The following is a 19,740-nucleotide window of genomic DNA, read 5'->3' as shown; positions in this document are numbered from 1 at the left end:
TATGATTAGTATCATGAAAGCAGCAATGTAAGGCATGCGAATGTCAAGATAAGTTCCATTCTGATTACGATATTGCTCAAAGCTGTAATACACCATAATGTTGTTCAAAATGGAAACCATTAAAGCTTCCAATAATTAACTACCATTCTAAGCATTTGGGCTAATACTCAATAGTTAATGGAAGTAAGTGTTATTCAGGAATTACATGGTGGAAGTGATGCTTGGGGTGGAAAATGGAAGAGAAGAAATAATATATCCGGAGTTTTGAGGGCAGTTCGTACTTCGTTTGAGGATTTTGGAGGAACTTGAATTACCGAAAGGGATGGTAGAAATTGCAATATCTAGAAGCGTAGATGGTGGTGATCCCCTGATGGCCCAATTTTAAGGGTGTGGATGTGGTTAGTTGTGGAGATTGTAAGGTAATTGAGTACTTTTTGAAGACTGAATGTGGCAGTAGTTGGATGCGCTCCCTTACAAGGAATCTATTTGAGGGGAAGATGACCCTTTCCAACATGCTCTGGATTAATTTTGTGATGGATAGGGGAGAGCATGAGATTCCGTGGTGTTTTCTATCAAATATATGTGTATTTGGGTATTTATTTACTTTCCAATACTTCAATGTGGTGAAGCAGATTGGATAGGACGCAAAAATGTTTGATGTGGGAGATCGACCATAGATGATTGATCTTGATTATAGATAATCCAATTGTATAAAAAATAAAAGTGTGCTACGGTTGTAGGATCAATTGCACAAGATGCAAATCATGCAATGGCATCTACAGCACCTTAGTCATTAAAGTACATAGTTGAAGGACTTGATATTTTTGGATATTAGCCCATGGAGTTGTATTTTGGCAATAATAGTGCACTTTGACATTTCAGACACAATGTTTCAGAAATTCAGACCCCCAGTTACCAGGACGAAAACTTAGGAGAGAATTTTTAAGTTATAAGCAGGATGGGAGTGAAATGATCTTCATTTTTCATCTTTAGGGAGAGTGTTGTGTACTACCTGTATTGTTTAATGCATATATTTGTCCACGTAATAATAGCACTTATTTCGTTATCATATTTACCTCGATCATAGTGGTATTTTAGGCCTGTTGAGTCCTGATATAATCCCAGTTCTTGATGTGTGTGCACGCACGCATATATATGTGTGTGCGTGTGTGTGTATGTGTGTGCACGTGTTTGTGTACTTTGTATGTGGGTGCGTCCGCATGTAGTGTGTGTATCCACAGACTTTTCATTGTCGTTTCAAAATTTCTTAGACTTATTGTAATCATTGGGGGCATGTATGTCTATTTTTGCTGGCATTTAGTTTCATTCTGGTTCATTTTTGACAGATTTGTTCCAAATTTAGCTATAAGCAGAATTTTATCTCGAGAAAACAATGTGGTTCGCATTCTTCAGGTATGTGGCGGTGCCCTCCCTTTGCATCTTTCAATATTAATTGAATAGTAAAATATTTTACCCTTTTATGGATTGTCAGTTCTTTTTTGTGCAAATCTTCGAGAAATGGAACTTGTAATGCTTGTTCAGCACTTGGATATGCTGTAAGTTGGTCTCAGCTGAAATCGGAATAGTTAAATAGATTTATCTCTACAATCATTCTGGCATATGAATCCTGCAGATGATGCTTGGCATAGATGTTTTTCTGGTAAATGTGTATTTTATAGAGGCTGTTCTAACTGAGTAGACCATGACTATTTCCCTTACAATCTCTACCTTTTCTTTCTTCCGAAATAGACGCATCCTAAACACCCATCAGTATTTAACTATCTTAGAACAAATTTGAGATGGAAGATATCCAGCTGTGAATGACATCATGTGACAATAGACAATTAGTTTCCTCACCAGAAATCATGGCTAGAACAATTTCAGCCATGAATATCCTCTTTCATGCATGGTAGGAAGGACCGGCTAACCCCAATTGTCCTCTACGCTCTATAGGAATGCAACTGTATTTGCTGATACTTTGGCTGGCCAATGCAAGAGAATTTCCTTGAAGTTGGTTCTGACTACGTGAACGTCTTGATCTGTTGACTCTGTACGATGCCCACCATGTGATCAACTGCTGACCAGATTTCTACAATGTTGTGATTTTCCGATTTGCTTGGGTCTGAGAAAAAGAGTTTTTGAAGATCTTAAGGGCTATTAAAAGTGCTATCTACATACAAATCTTACAGGTCACATGAACCAAGACCCCTATCTAGTCTGTTCACGCACTTTGAATGGCTTCTTGTTTTACTAGGAGCCAATTTTTAGCATTGAGTATTAATCTAAACTTAGGTGACTTATCCCAAGGGGATCTAATTTTCATCTGGGGCCTGGAGATCTGCACTTCCTTCTTCCATTGTAGGTCTAAGTCATCAACTCAAATTGGTTCAAGAAAAGGAAAGCAGACTATGATATATGTATCGTATCAACTGCATTATACATGTCATCACCTTCATCTTTGCTTAACAATAGGTGGTGGACATGACCTGGGCTTGCACTCAAGTCTGTTATCGTCTAACCAACCAAAGAATGGATCAACTTCACTATTTTTTGTTGGGTGTGGAAGGTGGGATGATATGCATCATATTGTTGTGTATGGCTCTTGGTACATGCATCATAGTATATAATCCCTAAGAAAGGTACTTAAATTCATCAATCGTAAAAAAAAGATAGAAGAAAGATGCTTCAGTCATATATGCTTATTGCTTAAGGAAAGAAAAGGAGGTGATCCATGGTTTCCTCTACTTCCCAGCATAAGCAGTCATATGGGGAGTGGCATCCATGCCATTGGAGACGCTTGTTGTGAGAACATAATACAAGGGGGCCAGCCTTCTAGTTAATAGGAATTGAGTCAGCACTTGGATGCACCCTGTGATTGAAAACATGGCTCGGTCATCAAACTTGGGTCCTAGGCAGTCGCGTGACTATGGTGAGTCCAAGTCTACATGCCCGAGTCTGCTTGATCCTGCCAAAGAACCAAAAAAAAAGGAAAAAAATCCTGAAAATGGGTGAAAATAGGAAAAAACCTAAAAAATGATAAACAACCTGAAATATGTAAAAGATGAGAAAAAACGTTTCAAAGAATAGAGCAGACAGAAAACTTCTTGAAGATCATTTTCTCAAAAAAAATAAAAGAAAAAAGAGAAAATCTAAAAAATAGAAAATAAAAAAAAATAAAAAAAGAAGTATAGACAAAATTAAGCATAATTATAACTGATTTAGTCAGTAAAAAATCAATTATAGTTAGTTATAAAATGATTAAATATATCCCCGAGTTGGGGGGTTTCGAGGATTAGTGTGTTGGTTATGGTGAGTCCAAGTCAACTTACCAGAGTCGATAAGTACTAGATGCACCGAATGAGGCAATCTGTAGACCTCTCTCCCTCCTCCTTCTGCCCTTCCCCTCACCCTCCAAACCCAACCACCCCACCCCCTCTCCTTCCCCCTCCTTGAGTCCCTTTCAAGGATGATTTGACCAGAAATGATCCATTTCACACTCATTTTTTACTCTTCTGTCATAACTTCTACCTAGGTTAAATTATACTTTTGGGTCACTCTAGGGAGCAAGTGCAGCGAACCCACCCTATTGCCCCTTCATTTCCTGCAATCCGTGTCCTCTTTTTTTACCAACCTCTCTCAGATCTCTATCAAGATTTTGGCTTGGAGCCTATTGTCAAAGCTTTTAATGCAACACACTGCATCTCAAATCTACAGAGAAGTGTCCATGTATGCTGGTGTTATGTGTCTATGTTATCCATGTCATCTTTCTTGCTTTGTTTGTATCTACTTTATTCTTTGTGCATGTCTATATACCACCATTACTATACAAGTAAGGCTTACCTCTAAATTTTGCCGGAAGATGTAGTTTCGGTGTTGGAAACCTTAAGGTTGCTTGAAAATCTATGTTTAATCGTAATTATGAAATTTAAAATTCCAAATCGAGTACATTTATTAACACATAAAAATCTTCAAAATAGATGTTCCATATAACTTGCTACAAGATGTACTATTTTAAGACTTAAAATTCTTTTTTTTCTCTTTATATCCATATATCTCGAGGTAGAGATGATCAATTAGAAGGTTTTTCAATTCCGGGACACTCTTGCTATTGAATTTTGAGGTGCACCTTACTTCTATAGTATAAGGTTGCAACCATTTATAAACTTTTTCCATACAACTATATATAATGTAAATATATATATATATATATATATATATATATATATATATATATATATATATATGGAAAATGCTTATATAAGATTGCAACCTTAAAATGTAGAATTAAAGATGCACCTAAAAAATTCATCGGAAATTATTATTTTAATGTTGAAAAACTCTTTAATTGATCATCTCAACATCGAGATGTGTGAATATGAAAGAAAAAAAATGATTTTGAGTCTCAGAAATAGTGCATCTTGCAACACATTATCTAGACCGTCCATTTTCAAGATTTTCATATATTTATAAATTTACTTGATTTTAACCATTTTTGGAGTTTAAAATTTTATAATTAGATATAAAAATACGTTTTGAGATAATCCTAAGCATTTTTTACACCACAATTGCATGTTTTGATAAAATTTGGAGGTGCGCCTTAATTGGATTGTTTAAGGTAGCAACCTTATAGAAATCACACCCGTTATATATATGTATGTATGTATGTATATGTATATCATGTATTGTGTCATGTTAATATATATATATATATATATATATATATATATGAAAGCCACTATGCAACGCCTGTGGGCGAAAATGAATAGTGTTTTGGCCCATAGGCACGACGCCGTCCGATTTTTTCGGATGGTGAGGATTAAAGACTGCCATGGACATGCTAGGTCCGTGGCAGTTAAACCGCCACAGACATAGCAAGTTCGTGGCGGTCAAAAAACACGCGGAACTGCCATAGACCACGTGCCGTCCGTTGCGGCTCCGTTTAATAAACCGCCACGGACATGCTATCTCCGTGGCGAGGTGAAACACTATAGCATTTCGCCTATAGGCGTTTTTAAGAGTTTTTATATATATATATATATATATATATATATATATATATATATATGGCAGTGATTTCATGCAACGGTTATATAGTAATATCATACAACAATCTTCAAAAACCATGTTAGGGCCGTTTGTTTGATCCAAATTTTGAAATGTGCACTCTTTTCACTCTAATGAACAATCACAAAAAAGAAAAATTTGGAAACAAAACCTAGAAAGTATTTTTTTAGCCCAATTATCATAAGCTGTCCATTTTGATAAGATGCTTAGATCTAGGCCTTAGAAGGATTTTTTTTTCTTTTCCAATTTTTTTAGATGGCTTTATTATCATTAAATAAACAATGTTGAAAAAGAAAAAAAATGATTTTGTGTTTGTAATGTTAAGATCTTGAAATTCACCAAATGAATGGTCTGGATTCGTTGTTGGAGGGGACTCATTTTGACCATAACTAGTGTTCAAATTGAATTTCTTTTTTTTGGGATTGATTGTTGAGATGAAGAGAGTGTGTGTGCAAAATTTTGGGGTCGTACAAATACCACAAACATGGTTTTCTAGAAATGTGGTTGCATTATACTATGATACAACCGTTGCATAAGATCACTTCTTATATATATATATATATATATATATATATATATATATGTATATATCATGTATTGTGTCTTGTTAATTGAAAATATTTATCTTGTCATGTACATTCATACCTATTTTGACCAAGCTTCTATAATCCTTTACTTGGGCCATGCATTAATTTGTTGTTGTGTGTCCATTTGCAGGAAGGCTGCAAGGGCCTTTTATACATGGTCCTTCATGCACGCGTTGTCTTAGATTTATGTGAACAACATGAACATGAAATTACTTTTGAGCAGGTTGAAGGGGACTTCGACTCTTTTAAGGGCAAATGGCTTTTAGAGAAGCTTGGAAATCAACATACGCTACTCAAGTATATTGTTGAGTCAAAAATGCACAAAAATTCTTTTCTGTCAGAGGCTATTGTGGAAGAGGTATAAGGATCCGAAAATCACTTACCTCGCTCTTCATGGCAATACTTAGTAATTCGTCTGCATTAAAATTTCATACTTGCACATTCATTTCAATAGCTGACCCCCAATAGTTGAGATAAGGCTTGGATAATGTTGATGACGACGACGTGCACATTCATTTGAATATGTTTATCACCATGATGTGTATAGTTTCTGACAATGTTGCCCAAATTCAAGTTCAATGACATGTTTCTTAAACCAAATTTTTGTTTAACCTGTTGTCACTGAAGACATTTACCTTGTATTTTTCTTCTCGTAGGGGCCATTTGGGTACCTGAAATCTATTATAGGGAACATATTACAAGGAAATATGAGATTTACCATGTTTGGGTACACTTCAATCGTAAGAAAATGGAAATAAATTACACAAGATTTCCCCAAAATACAGAAATCTATTACGCACAGAATGGCTATGAAATCCATTACGCGCTTAACGGGTAATCTAACTACGCGCGTCTCTTATCCAGAAAATAATCCTCTATCTCCTGCGATTCTCCCTCTGTTCTGTGCCCATCCATTCTCCCTCTCTCCTGCGCGCATCCATTACTACTTTCTCTCTCTAAACTTCTCTCTCTCTTGTGCCCATCCATTATCGACATTCTCTCTCTCTCCAGTGCCCATCTATTTCTATTTTCTCTCTCTAAACTCCACTTATAAGTATTTGCAGATATTGCGAACATCCATTTCTACACTCATGCGCACATCCATTTTTGCATCCCTCTATTCCCAATTTGGGTTGTAGTCCTCATCTGAAGCCATCAGTTCTTATATAAAAACAAAAATAATAAAAATAATAATTGGTAATCAATAAGAAATTACACAACACAATCATAATAAAAAATTTCACACAACATAATCATCATAAGAGATTAGTAAATGCTCAATTGAAATAAGATACCTCTTTAGTCTCCTCCAATGCCTCAAAATTTTCTACTGCAATTACCCAACCTTCTAGTTTACTAATCAACTTCTTCCCATTTTTTAACTATCATAAAGATTTTGAATTTGGTATCATAAATTTATTGTTTATTTGAAATTATATAAAGAAACATTTGAAAGACTTCTATAAAAAATAAATAAAAATAAGGCTTATCACAATAAAATCATGTTATTCCAAGCATATTATTCCAATGACTTATCATGTTGAAACCAAAGTCTAATCATGTTAGAAGACATGTGATTTAATGTCAGTGTTTCAAAAAGCGCTGGGCGGCACCTAGGCGGTCGGGGGATCCATGCTGCCTAGCTCTTAGGCAGGCGCCCAAAACCTGGGCAGTCCAGTAGAATTTTTTTTTTTTTTTTTTCTTTTCTCTTTCTAAAATAGGCTCTAATGGTTTTATGTTTCAAATGAACCTAAAACCCACAATTTTGCACCTTTAGTATTAAAAAAAAATGACTAAAAAATACCCTCAACGAGGGGCATTTTCACCCATGGGCGGGCCGTAGGCCCTGGGCGGCCGCCTAGGCGGGTTCCCAGGTGCCTAGGCGGGTGCTCAAGGATATTCGCTTTTTTTTGGGCGCCTAGCCTGGGTGATGCACCCAGGACCCCAGAACTGCCTAGGCGGCCGCCCAAGCGCTGAGTGGTCTACTTTTTGAAACACTGTTTCATGTAAGTGCCAAAGGCATGCAAAATAAGTAAGAAATGGTGTCATGATGACTTTAGAATGGTACAAGTTATTAGTAGAAAATCTTTTTGGAATGGTGATGATGCTATTGTTAGAAAATATTTTTGGAATGCTGTGACGATGACTTCAATTCCTCATTTCAGTGGAATTTTGTGACAAAAAAGAAAGAAATGATAGTTTATAAGCAAGTGCTGGTAAAATGTTGGTAATGCATTTCCCATGTTTCTTCGTGACATAGCCAAACAATAGCAATGTATTTCTCAGGTTTCATCTAAATACTACCCAAACAGTAACAATACATTTGCAGGTAATGTATTATGCAGTAATGTATTACGCCAGTAATATATTTCACAGACAATATATTTTCAGGTATCCAAACGACCCTGTAGTTTTACTATCTTTCAGATGAGTGTCATGGTCCGAGTTCTTGGATTTTAGCGTGTACTTTGCTGTCTTTTACATTGTATTCTATAATTTTTTGTTGCAACGCAGATTAGAAATTGTAGCGAACTGTAGAAAGAGAAGATGTTGTTGTAGACTTTCATTTGAAAAACAATGCAAACTTTCCGAAATGGGTGTTCCACTTACATTGGGAGTGTTTCATCCCAGGTAATATATGAAGACCTTCCATCAAACTTATGTGCTATCCGTGATCGTGTTGAAGTAGAGGAGATGGCTAAATCTATGCGCTTGGAATCAGTTGTGGAACAACTTAAAGTTGGAAGCAGCCCCACTCCATCTAGCAGTCCTTTGCTTGTGAAAGAGAGCAGAGGAGAGGGTAAGGCATCAAGCCGTGATGCTCAGACTCGATCAACACCAAGACCCAAAGTTCCTGGGCTTCAAAGAGACATAGAGATTTTAAAATCTGAACTTCTGAAATTCATTTCAGAATATGGCCAGGACGGTTATATGCCAATGAGGAAACAACTCCGATTGCATGGAAGGGTGGATCTGGAGAAGGCAGTCACACGGATGGGTGGTTTCCGAAAAATAGCTTCTCTTATGAATCTCTCTCTTGCCTACAAACACCGCAAACCAAAGGGCTATTGGGACAACCTGGACAACTTGAAAGAAGAGGTAAATTGGAAATTTTTCTCTCATGTTTAGCATAAGATTCTTTCTCTTTTATAAATCGGAGCTTTTGAGAGCTCTTCTTTATTTTAGCCAAGAAATTTAATAGCAAACTGATTCATTGTGTTTATAACATGAAATACCTTGGGTGACGCTGTTTCCTTATGTATCTCCCAGACTGCCTTCACGACCTATATTCTATTTTTGCAAAATTTAAATATCTTGTAATTATAACTTCCATTTTATTTTATAAATTTTAAGTCATGGGTCTCATGGGAGCACTTAACAAATTGGCACAGATGTAGTAGCTTGGAGCTAGGGTTTAGCGAAGAAGACGATAGGGAAGATCCAAAGTTAAAGAAAGATTCAAAAACTAGAAATAATAGAAGGAGCACTTGCTGCTCTAGGGTTGATACAAGTCCATAACAAGATCATCCATTATGCTTGAGTACATCTCTTATATAATAAAACCCTAAACAAGCCTTAATCCTGATCATCCATTTAATCCAATCATGGTTATTTATTATAAAGGTATTTAAATGAATAAAAAAGATATAAAAGACTCTAGAAATTACTACGTATGCCCCTAAATAAATAAAATGACTTGAGATAAATAAAAGGATAGAAGGATAGACTATGAATAATTTTCCCTTTTGCGGTTCCTCTTGTAAACTTTAAGCTTGTCTCTCTTATCAAGATACTCAAGAGCAGTATTCTGGCTTGCATCAGTCCACCTTCCTTGAAAGAATTTTCCCTCGAATACGACAGCTCATCGTTTGAGGTATCACCACGATATGGAATGGGATGCTTGATAATAATAACATCAGAAGTGCGAAGGTGACTAAGAAGCTTTAATTTGTAGCCATTGTTATTAATCTTCTTCAAAATTTTAAGCGGTTCTAGCTTGATGAGACTTGAGATCAAGGTGTGTCATTTTATTGCATTTCCCATGGACATTAGATTAACCACGTTTTGAGCCCATTGGGAATTGCTATAATTGTAGTTCATAAACACAACACACTTGGTCCTGAACACATTAGAGAATACCCTACCATAAAGTTTGAAGTGGCTCAAAATTAAAGATGCATTATCCCCGTGATTTTCTTCAATTCGTCGCTTTGTGATTAGATATAGAGGTTCTCCACTCAAAATGAAATAATGGTTGAAGCTGAACTCCAACATCAGGAGTCACATAAGTGCCCATTTGATGACCACCTTCTATATTGAACTAACTTACAAAACCCTCATAGGAAAATGTCACTAAACCCTTGGGGTGTACCTCACATGATACTCCATATTCAAGTAAAACTCCAAGAAGAACATTGTCATTCCATCAACCCCATTCTCCTTGCTACTTTCTCTGGGAACTGAGAAACTAGTTATCTCCAATATTTTGGTAACGGCTCCTTGACATCCATCCTGCTTTTCATCAAGAACAAGTGCATTCACATAATCGTCTCCAATGGTAGGATCTTCTTCTTGATACTCTTTATGGATTGGATCACCATTAAAGCCATGAGCAACCCACTTCTTTCTCAACACCCAAATCTTCATCCAGGTACTTGTCAAAGACTGGTGGTGAGTCCCAATCCACAACGTGCTGAATTTGACAACCATTTGATGAGAACAAAGTTTCTCCATGCTTGTCCTTGGATAGACTTCCATAACACTCCGGGATCTCAACCTTGAGATTGTTTTCCGCCTCCTACTATCCTTATCCGTATGATCTACTACCTCTCCTTAGAGCTTGATCATGGAAGGGATTTATGGATTTGTCATTTGCCTCGATCTCATACTCCTGAAATAGGTCCTCCATCTGTGCAGAGCTAGGGTGTCAACCAATCTCTTCAAATTTGCAATCCCTTCTTGTGAACTAGTATCAAAAGATTCTACAGTTGCCGCTTTTCCTCTTGTTCCTTTACGTGGAGGCATGGTTGTTGATCTACGGCACAAAAATCGATGCAGTAGTACTGTACTACAATAACTTGCTTCAGTATTGTACTATAGTACTGTCTGTACTGATTGTTGGGCTTTGATACCAACCTAGCGCGGACATAGTAGTTTGGGGCTAAGGTTTAGCAAAGAAGAAGGTAGGGAAGAGCAGAGCTTAGAGAAAGATTCAAATCAAAGATAAAAGGAGCACTTGCTACTCTAGGGTTTGAATAAAAGTCCATAACAAGATTATCCATTATGCTTAAGTACATCCCTTGTATAAGAAATACTAAACAAAGTGCACTTTCGATAGCTTGAGTTGATGATCCAGGAAAATGGAGAGATTGAAAAAGATGTCACACAGAATTAGAGCTGGCTGGGTGAAGTGGAGATGTGCCACCAGAGTTTTATGTGATCCTTGCATACCAATGAAGCTGAAGGGTAAGTTCTATAGGACAACTGTGAAACCAACTTTGCTTTATGGAATAAAATGTTGGGTGGTCAAGAAACAACATACCAATAGGATGAGTATAGCTGAGATGAGGATGTTGAGATGGTTGAGTGGCAAGACAAGAAGGGATAGAATTCAAAATGAAGATATTCAGGAGAACTTAGGTGCTGCACCAATGGGCGATAAGATGAGAGAAAGTAGACTTAGGTGGGCTGGCCATGTGCAACGTAAACCCAATACAACACTTGTTAGGAGGTGTGAGTTAGTTCAAGTGGAAGACTAAAATAGGGTAAGGGGCAGGCCGAAAAGGACATGGTTGGAAGTAATGAGAAAAGATATTGGAGCTTATGACCTTATTGAGGTCCTTGATAGAGCAGAATGGTGGACCAAAATTCGTGTAGTCGACCCTCAATAGTTGGGAAAAAGCTTTTGATGATGATGACATCCTTGTATAAAAAAACCCTAAACAATACGTATTCCTGGCCTTCCATTTAATCTAATCGTGGCCATTTATTATAAAAGACTTTAAGTGAATAAAAAGACATAAAAGAGTCTAGAAATTACTACTCTGTCCCCAAGTAAATAAAATGACTCAAGAAATAAATAAAAGACATAAAGGATAGACTTAATGATTAATTTGCCTTTCTACGGTTCCTCTTGTAAACTTTAATATTGTCTCTCTTAACTAGATACTCGAGAGCAGTATTCTCGGCTACAATAAACAAAATGGTTTCTTGGCATTTTATGGGTGGATTAGTTGTTTACCAAATATTTTCTATTATCTGATTGTAATGTAGGTCGTAAATATAAATAAAGAATGACACAATAAACAAAAGTAAAATATTGAATGACAATGCTTGGTCAAATCTATTCTTAAATCACACAAGGGACTGAAGGCATTGTTTTGAATTCAATAAACCAAACCTGTCAGTGATGGGCCCAAGCTGAGTATTCTTTGGTGAATCACTTTGGTGTTTCTTTTTTTGTTTTATTATAGTTTTGAGTGCTTGATGTGTTAATCTCTTTCTATAGAGAATTCCTTAGACCATCCAAGAATTCCTTAGACCATCCAAGTCTCTAGATAATTGTCTACGGGATTGAGTTCCACAAGCATAATTGTTGCCTTAACTATTGTGAGGGCAGCTTGGTGGTATCAACAAGCTATGACCTAGCTATAAACCCGATGTTAGGTGCTAATTGTCGTTACACTTTCGATGACTCATTAAATGGGCATCAGCAAATGCGATCCTTTATATTTGTTGAAACAACAGTTAGAAAGAAATAAAATTTACAGACCCATAATGTTAAAAGCATTTTCAGAAGGATTGCTTGCAATGCGATCACCATAGGGTTTTCTCTCTAATACTAATGGGTTCTTTCTCTTGGTTTTCATCCCATTATTGTGCAAATTAGATGCAAGTATCTGGCATTGCTTGAAGCACATGGGATTTTGCATATAAACTAGTGTGGCTTTAGAAAACCACTATTGGAGTTCCTTAAAAAGAACATACTAGGCCACATTTTCTAAAATTGGTATTAGAGCAATATCTCCACTTTATATATGCAACTTGCCATCTTGTCAGAGAATTTTTTTAGTAAAAGCAGGGAAGATACAATTGTTTGGAGACAATTTTGTTGTTTCGTCCCGTTTCTCCCCACTTGAGGAGGGGCTCTCCATCAAGTGTGTGTTGGAAATAAAAAGAGTAAGCTTTATTGTATTTGATGGACAAAACTGTCATTTATCTTTTGTTTAGTCTTTATTTGTCTTATATCTCTAAATAAGAGTTATATTGTCCAGAAGTTGTAGTTAGGGTTATTATTTAATGTTATAAGAGGGGTAGAGGTCACAGTGATCCCAAAGCTACTCACTCTCCCTCTCTAGCTCTCTATCTGTCATACGTCTCTCTCTCCTTTCTTTTTCATCATCTTTATTTTCTTTTCTCTCTATAGATCCTACCAAACTGTTTTTTTCTCTAGTTCAATTTGAACTAGGTAGCAGAGCCTGACGATCAGTAAGGATGGTACAATAGCACGTTACTATAGTACGGTACTGTAGTACATTACTGTAGCAGGGGTCGATCTTCAAAACGGTGCATAGGAACTTGTTTAGCGCTGACATCATCCTTTGGGTTAGATGACATCATTATGCCCTAAAATTCAATTTTTGTTTTTAGTAGTATCTGTGCCAATAGAGGTGATTTTTTTAAAATTATTTTTTTATGATTTTGGATGCCAATTAAATATTTATTCAAAACCTACTAGTTGGATGGATTGAGGTTTGTATGTCTCAATCAAAGAAGTATTGTTAGTGCTTGTTTTGATTTTTTTCTGGAAAAAAAGGGGTGTAATTAGATATGAGAGTGTAACCAGATCTGTAAAACCTTTTATTTGAAGAGATCAAACGATGTAACTTGATCTCAATTATTGAGTAATATCTGAGATGTAACTAGATCTTAACTACAGTAGAGAATGTATCTATAAGCATCAAATATGGAGTCATTTGGACCCCAAATCACCACAGTTAGATTTGATGGAATAACTATTTAGAATGGGCAAGGTTGATTAGACTATTTTTGGGTAAAAAGAAAAAATTGGGATACATTGACCGCAGTGTGGAAAAACCTGACCTAAAGTATGCTAATATGTAGTCTGGGAGGTTGAAGATATCGCTATTATGAATTGGATACTATTTTCTAAGCAATATGAGTCGATCCTTTATGAATTGCAATACCTTAAAAGGAATTATTGGAGGCAGTCTCTGAGTCCTTTTCCTAAAAGAAAAATATTGCTGGGGTTTATGAATTGGAGTAGCAAATCAATGATTTTAAACATGTGACTTGTCATTGGGAGACTATTATGCTCATCTATACGGTCTTTGGGATAAATTAACTGAGCATCAGCCGAGATGGTGTTCTTTTTGTGCAAAGGAACAGAGAGAGAGATTGGAACAAAGGAAGATTTGTTATCTTTTTTGAGGCTAGTTAATGGAGAGTATGCAACATTTAGGGAAAATGTTCTCGGTTGTGAGACGTTGCCATCACTTGGTACTGTTTTCTCCTTTCTTCAGTGTGAAGAAACTCGACGCAAGATAATGGCAGTGCTTATGGGTGACACTAAAATATCTGCCCTATTCCCATGTTTTAGTGGTAATATAGGTGGAGGATGTTTTGGGAGCCATGTTGGAGGCCGAGGTGGTGGATGTGGTCGTGGAAATCCCACAGCTGATGAGAAGGACAGATTAGAGTGCACCCACTGTGGGAGACTCAACACACAAGATAAACATGTTGGGATCTGGTTGGACGCCCAAGGAGAAACTTTCCAAGGGAAAATTCAGCAACAATCAGTGAAAGTATTGCCCCAGTTACTCAGAGGCAGCAAGCTACCATGTCCTTTGAACCTCAAGAACAGTTGGTGACTATTCCTAAGAGAGAGCTCGTGGATCTCAAGCAGTAGGCTTCCATTCAAGACTCTTCTTCCTCCTCTAAGTCTCATATTGTATAATCAAGTATATCTACATCAGCGTGCATCGTATCTCTATAAATAGCTCTGAAACCCCTTGAGTTATTGATTCTGGAGCAACTAAACATATGACTTGCATGACTGATTTTTTCTTCTCTTATATCCTTTGTTCTATTCGTGAATTAGTTAAAACAACAGGTGGTTCTCTTATTCCAATCAAGGGAAAGGGAGCCATACATGTTACTCCTGTTAACTTGTCATCCACCTTACATGTACCCAATCTTTCTAGTAATCTCCTGTCAGTTGGTAATTTCACAAGGACTCTAAACTTCAGTATAACCTTTTTCCCTTCACACTGTGTATTCCAGGACTTGATGATGGGGAAGACATTTGGGCATGGTTGTGAGAATGGAGGTATTGTACTTTTTGGAGACTCCTGATTGTACCTTGACTGCAACAGTAACATCTTCAATTTTTGATAAAACGAGGTTGTATTTGTGGCACACCCGACTTGGTCATGCATTGTCTTTTACTTTGTGTTCTTTAGTTCCTAAATTGTTTGAGTCTCTAGGTCAAGTTCAATTGGAATGTGACATTTGTGAGTTGTCAAAAGATTGTAGTACTTCATTTCCTGTCAATATTAATAAAAAGAGTGATGTTCCTTTCTCTCTTATACACCTCTGATGTGTGGGGTCCTTCACCAGTTGCATCTGTGTTTGGATTTCGTTTCTTTGTTAAATATGTGGATGATTGTTCTAGATTTACAACTGTTTATCTAATGAAAGATAAAGATGAAGTTGCAAATCTATTCCATGTCTATCACAAAATGGTTAAAACTCAATATGATTCAAATTAAAGACTTGCGGTCTGACAATGGGGATGAATATGTGTCAAGCAAACTAAGAGATTATCTTATTAATCAAGGGATTGAGTTCCAAACAATGTGTCCATATGCACCTCAGCAGAATGGTATAGCTGAGAAAAAAAGCATGCACTTGTTGGAAGTCAGCCAAGCTCTTTTACGAGAATGGCATTGGGCCTTGGCGGTAGTATTGCCGAGCCCCATGATGAGGTCTCTGACTCCATTCTCACCAAAGGGTAGGGGCCCAAATCCCCACTGACTCACCACTTTTACTCACCCAAAAAAAAAAAGCCAAGCTCTTTTACTGGGAATGAAAGTGCCAAATTTTTTTTTGGTCTGAAGCAGTTCTTACTGCTGCTTTTTTAATAAACCGCAAGCCCTCTTGTGTTCTTGAGGGAAAATCTCCTGCTGAAATTGTTCATCCCAACTTTCCCTTGTTCCTCGTACCTTCCAAGGTGTTTGGTTGTGTATGTTTTGTCCACATCATTGGTCCAAAGGGGGACAAGCTTGATGATAAAGCTGCCAAATGTAATTTTTTGGGTTATCCATCTCATCAAAAGTGGTACAAGTGTTATGATCCTATTACTAAGGTCGGCTATGTCTCCATGGATGTTTACTTTCTTTGAATATGTTCCATACTTGTCCTCTACAGGTCATGAGTTCTCTCTTCAGAGGGAGAATAAGATACAGTTTAGTAAAGGGAGCGCATCAATTGTTCCCTTCCTATTCCCACACCAATTTTATCTAAAGAAAGTGGTTTCTCTGAAAGGAATAGTGTGCATTCTGAGAAGAAGTTGAATACACATACCAGGAGGAAGAAAATGGTACAACCCGAAGTTCTAAGCAACCATACCTCGAATGCTAATCCGTAATCAGAAACTGTTCTTGACCTAGGTTACTCTTTCACCCTCTTAGATAGTCCTAATTTGGACTTACCTATGGCTATTCTCAAGGGTACACATTCTTGCACTCAACATCCAATAGGAAACTTCATATTCTACAATTTTGTGTCTCCCTCTCATCGTGCCTTCATATCTGCTTTGTCTTATATTAGAGTATCTTCCAGTGTTGCAAAATAACTTTCACAACCTCAATGGAAAGCTGTCATGGGTGACGAGATGCGTGCACTTCAGCAAAATAATGTGCCGTAAATCACTAACCTTCCTCAAGGGAAGAAGGTCATAGGATGTCAGTGGATATTCACTATAAAATACAAAACTAATGGTACCATTGAAAGGTACGAAGCAAGATTGGTTGCAAAAGGTTTCACCTAGACTCCTGGTATAGATTACCAACACATTCACGCCGGTGGTCAAGTTGAACACTTTGAGGATCCTTCTTTCACTAGCCGTGAATAAATTGTGGCCACTCCATCAGCTAGATGTTAAGAATGCATTCTCATATAGAGACATCAGAGAAGAAATATGTAAGACCATGCCTTTTAGTTTTCGGATTAAGGGGGGAGGCAGGAAAGGTTTGCAAGTTCAAAAACGCAATGTATGAACTTAAATAGTCTCCTAGAGCATGGTTTAAAATTTTTATTGAGGCACCATTGAAATTTAGGTTGAAAAGGAGTTAAGCTGGTCATGCACTCTTTGTGAAGAATGATACTGTTGGAATTACTACCCAATATGTTGATGATATTGTTTTGACAGAGGATAATTTGAAGGGCATTGAGGATCTTAAGTCTTATATGAGCAAGGTGTTTGATATCAAAGATTTAGGACCCCTTAAGTATTTTTTGGGAATTGAAGTGGCGAGATCAAAGAAAGGGGATACTCATCTATCAGAAAATATGTGTTTGACTTGTTACAACAAATGGGGATGTTGAGATCTAGACCTGTAGATACTCCTATAAAGTCAATCATAAACTTCATGGAGAAAGGGGAGAGCTAGTCAAAGATCCTAATTAGTTTCAACGAATAGTGAGCAAGCTTATATATTTCACAATCACTCTACCAAACATTTCTTATGCGGTTAGCGTGGTCAGCCAAGTTATGCATGCACCACGTAAAACCAACCTCGATGCTGTGTACAACATATTAAAATATCTCAAGTCTGCACTAGGAAAAGAGATATTTTTCTCAAATCAAGGACATCTTGGTGTTGCAGTTTACACAGATGCTGATTGGGTTGGTTACCAAACTGATAAAAGATCCACAACTGGCTATTGTACCGTCGTTTTGGGAATCCTGATTACTTGGAAAAGCAAGAAGCAAAATGTGGTGGCAAGATCAAGTGCTGAAGGAAAATTTAAAATAATGGCTCATGGTACATGTGAAGTAATGTGGATCACAAGCATTCTTTTTGATTTCAGTGTTAGAGTTAAGCTTCCCATGACTCTATATTGTGACAATGAAGCAACCATTCGTATTGCAGAAAATCCTGTTTTTCATGAAAGGACTAAATACATTGAAGTAGATTGTCACTTTATTAGAGAGAAGGTAGCTGCTAAGATCATTCAGAAGCCTTATGTGAGGTCTAAAGATCGACTTGCATATATCTTCATCGAAGCCGTTGGACGTGACATATTAGATGATATCACAAGCAAGCTGGGCATGATGGATATCTATGCACCTACTTGAGGGGGAATGTTTGAAATAAAAAGAATAAGCTTTATTGTATTTGATGGACATAACTGTGATTTATCTTTTGTTCAGCCCTTATTTGTCTTATGTCTCTAAATAAAGGCAATATTGTATAGTGTTTCAAAAAGCGTTAGGCGGGTCCTAGGCGACCTGGGGGGTCCAGGCCGCCCAATGCTTAAGCAGGTGCCCAGGCGGGCGCTCAGAACCTGAGCGACCTAGTAACAAGAAAAATGGCTCCATAGTTTAACAATATAAGTATAATTGTATAAAAGGGCACATCCAAATTATAGTACACACAGTGTTTGCAAAATCGAATCGGAACGGTTAACCGGACATGGATCTGAAAGCGGTTTAACCGGCCTAATCGGTAAACCGGCCGATTCAACCGCTCTAACCTGGCAAGTCCTGGGCGGTCAAAAAAGTGTTGAAAAAAGAATACAAAAAAAAACTTCTAAAATATTAAAAACATATAAATAATGATTAAAACAAAACACATTCAAATGAAGTTGAAAATTAATGAAAAAAATGGATTTTAACCCATTTTATATTTTCCAAGAGCTATTTTAAAAATTTTCTAAAAAAGATAGAAAACTATAAAGTGAGTATTAATGACCAAAACAATTTTTAATCTTTACCATAATGTAAAGAATATTTAAAAATGCATTACAAATCAAATTCCTTATTTTTGAGAATTTATATATATTTTTTTGAATTTTTTTTTTAAATACTGGTTGTTCACCCTCACCGCCTAAAATCGAAACCTGGCAGTTAGCGGTTAGATCGGGCGATTTTGCGAACAATGAGTACACAACACATAGCACACACTCCTCCATACTCCATAAGACCATATTCATAAGTCCATATCCAATTATCTGTAGTCTGATAGTCCACACATAGTTAGAACTTAAAATTTACTAACAAAATTACCAAAGCTACCAAACCAATGGAACCACAAATCCACAATATACAACCAAGAGGAGGAAAACAAAAATGAAAGAAATACTCGAAGACACAAAAGAATCTTCAATCATCATTCATTATTCATTATCAGAAAAAGTAGGGTTACTTGAAGACTCAAAAGAATCTTCAATCATCATTCATCATCAGAAAAAGTAGGGTTAATTGCATCTGCATCATATGCATCGGACTCGATGCCATCATCATTGTCATCATCTCCCTCCTCGACATAATGGTCGTCCACCTCTATCTCTTCTGAATCGGCCTTTGCTTCCTCCACCCTCGTCCTCTATGAAGAAGATCTAGTGGCTTCAGGAGGGTCGGCTGATATCCTTGAGGCATTCATGATCATGTCCTATGTCAATCCTTCATGCTCCTCGACCTCATCATCATCGACTAACCACTCCATAGCATTGTCTATATTTTTTGATTTGAGGGGGTCTCGCTTAGCAAACTTGTCCTTTAAGAATCGATTATACTTGACATAGACTAGGTCATGGAACCTCTTTGTTTCAAGCTTGTTCCTTTTCTTTGTATGAATCTAACAAAATCAAATCAAACTAATTAATATAAATAATTAAATATATAATAGTAATATTACAAAATAATTACTAAAGTACTAAATTACTAATACAAATTACCCTCTCAAAAGTACTCCAATTCTGCTAACAACTTTTTTAAGATCCAAATGGCCAACTTTTGCAAATTTGGAGTACTCGCCCATGTTGGCTCCACAAATTGGCTGCA

General features: G+C 36.9%; 1 protein-coding gene across 14 annotated transcripts in view; it reads left to right on the top strand.

Moving 5' to 3' along the window:
- LOC18436761 (polyketide cyclase/dehydrase/lipid transporter) overlaps positions 1-19,740 on the top strand; it is a 35,211-nt gene that overhangs the window by 7,339 nt on the left and 8,132 nt on the right. For 8 of the 14 annotated variants that reach the window (XR_016043976.1, XR_016043980.1, XR_016043981.1 and 5 more), the window contains 3 exons: positions 1,347-1,413; positions 5,782-6,009; positions 8,283-8,750. Coding sequence is in view for 6 of the 14 variants with exons in the window: in XM_088851428.1 (XP_088707554.1) it covers positions 1,347-1,413; positions 5,782-6,009; positions 8,283-8,750 (763 nt within the window). In the remaining 8 variants the exon portion in view is untranslated. Of the gene's footprint in view, positions 1-1,346; positions 1,414-5,781; positions 6,010-8,282; positions 8,751-14,954; positions 15,001-19,740 lie in introns of all 14 variants that reach the window. The other 6 variants (XM_088851429.1, XM_020668846.2, XM_088851432.1 and 3 more) reach the window with 3 other exon arrangements.

The sequence above is a fragment of the Amborella trichopoda genome, chromosome 11 (genome assembly GCF_054954075.1).
Source record: "Amborella trichopoda isolate Santa Cruz 75 chromosome 11, AtrichopodaSantaCruz75HAP2 v2.0, whole genome shotgun sequence".
In the NCBI taxonomy this organism is placed as follows: domain Eukaryota; kingdom Viridiplantae; phylum Streptophyta; class Magnoliopsida; order Amborellales; family Amborellaceae; genus Amborella; species Amborella trichopoda.
The sequence above is the reverse complement of the archived record's forward strand: the minus strand, read 5'-3'. Positions and strand labels throughout refer to the sequence as shown.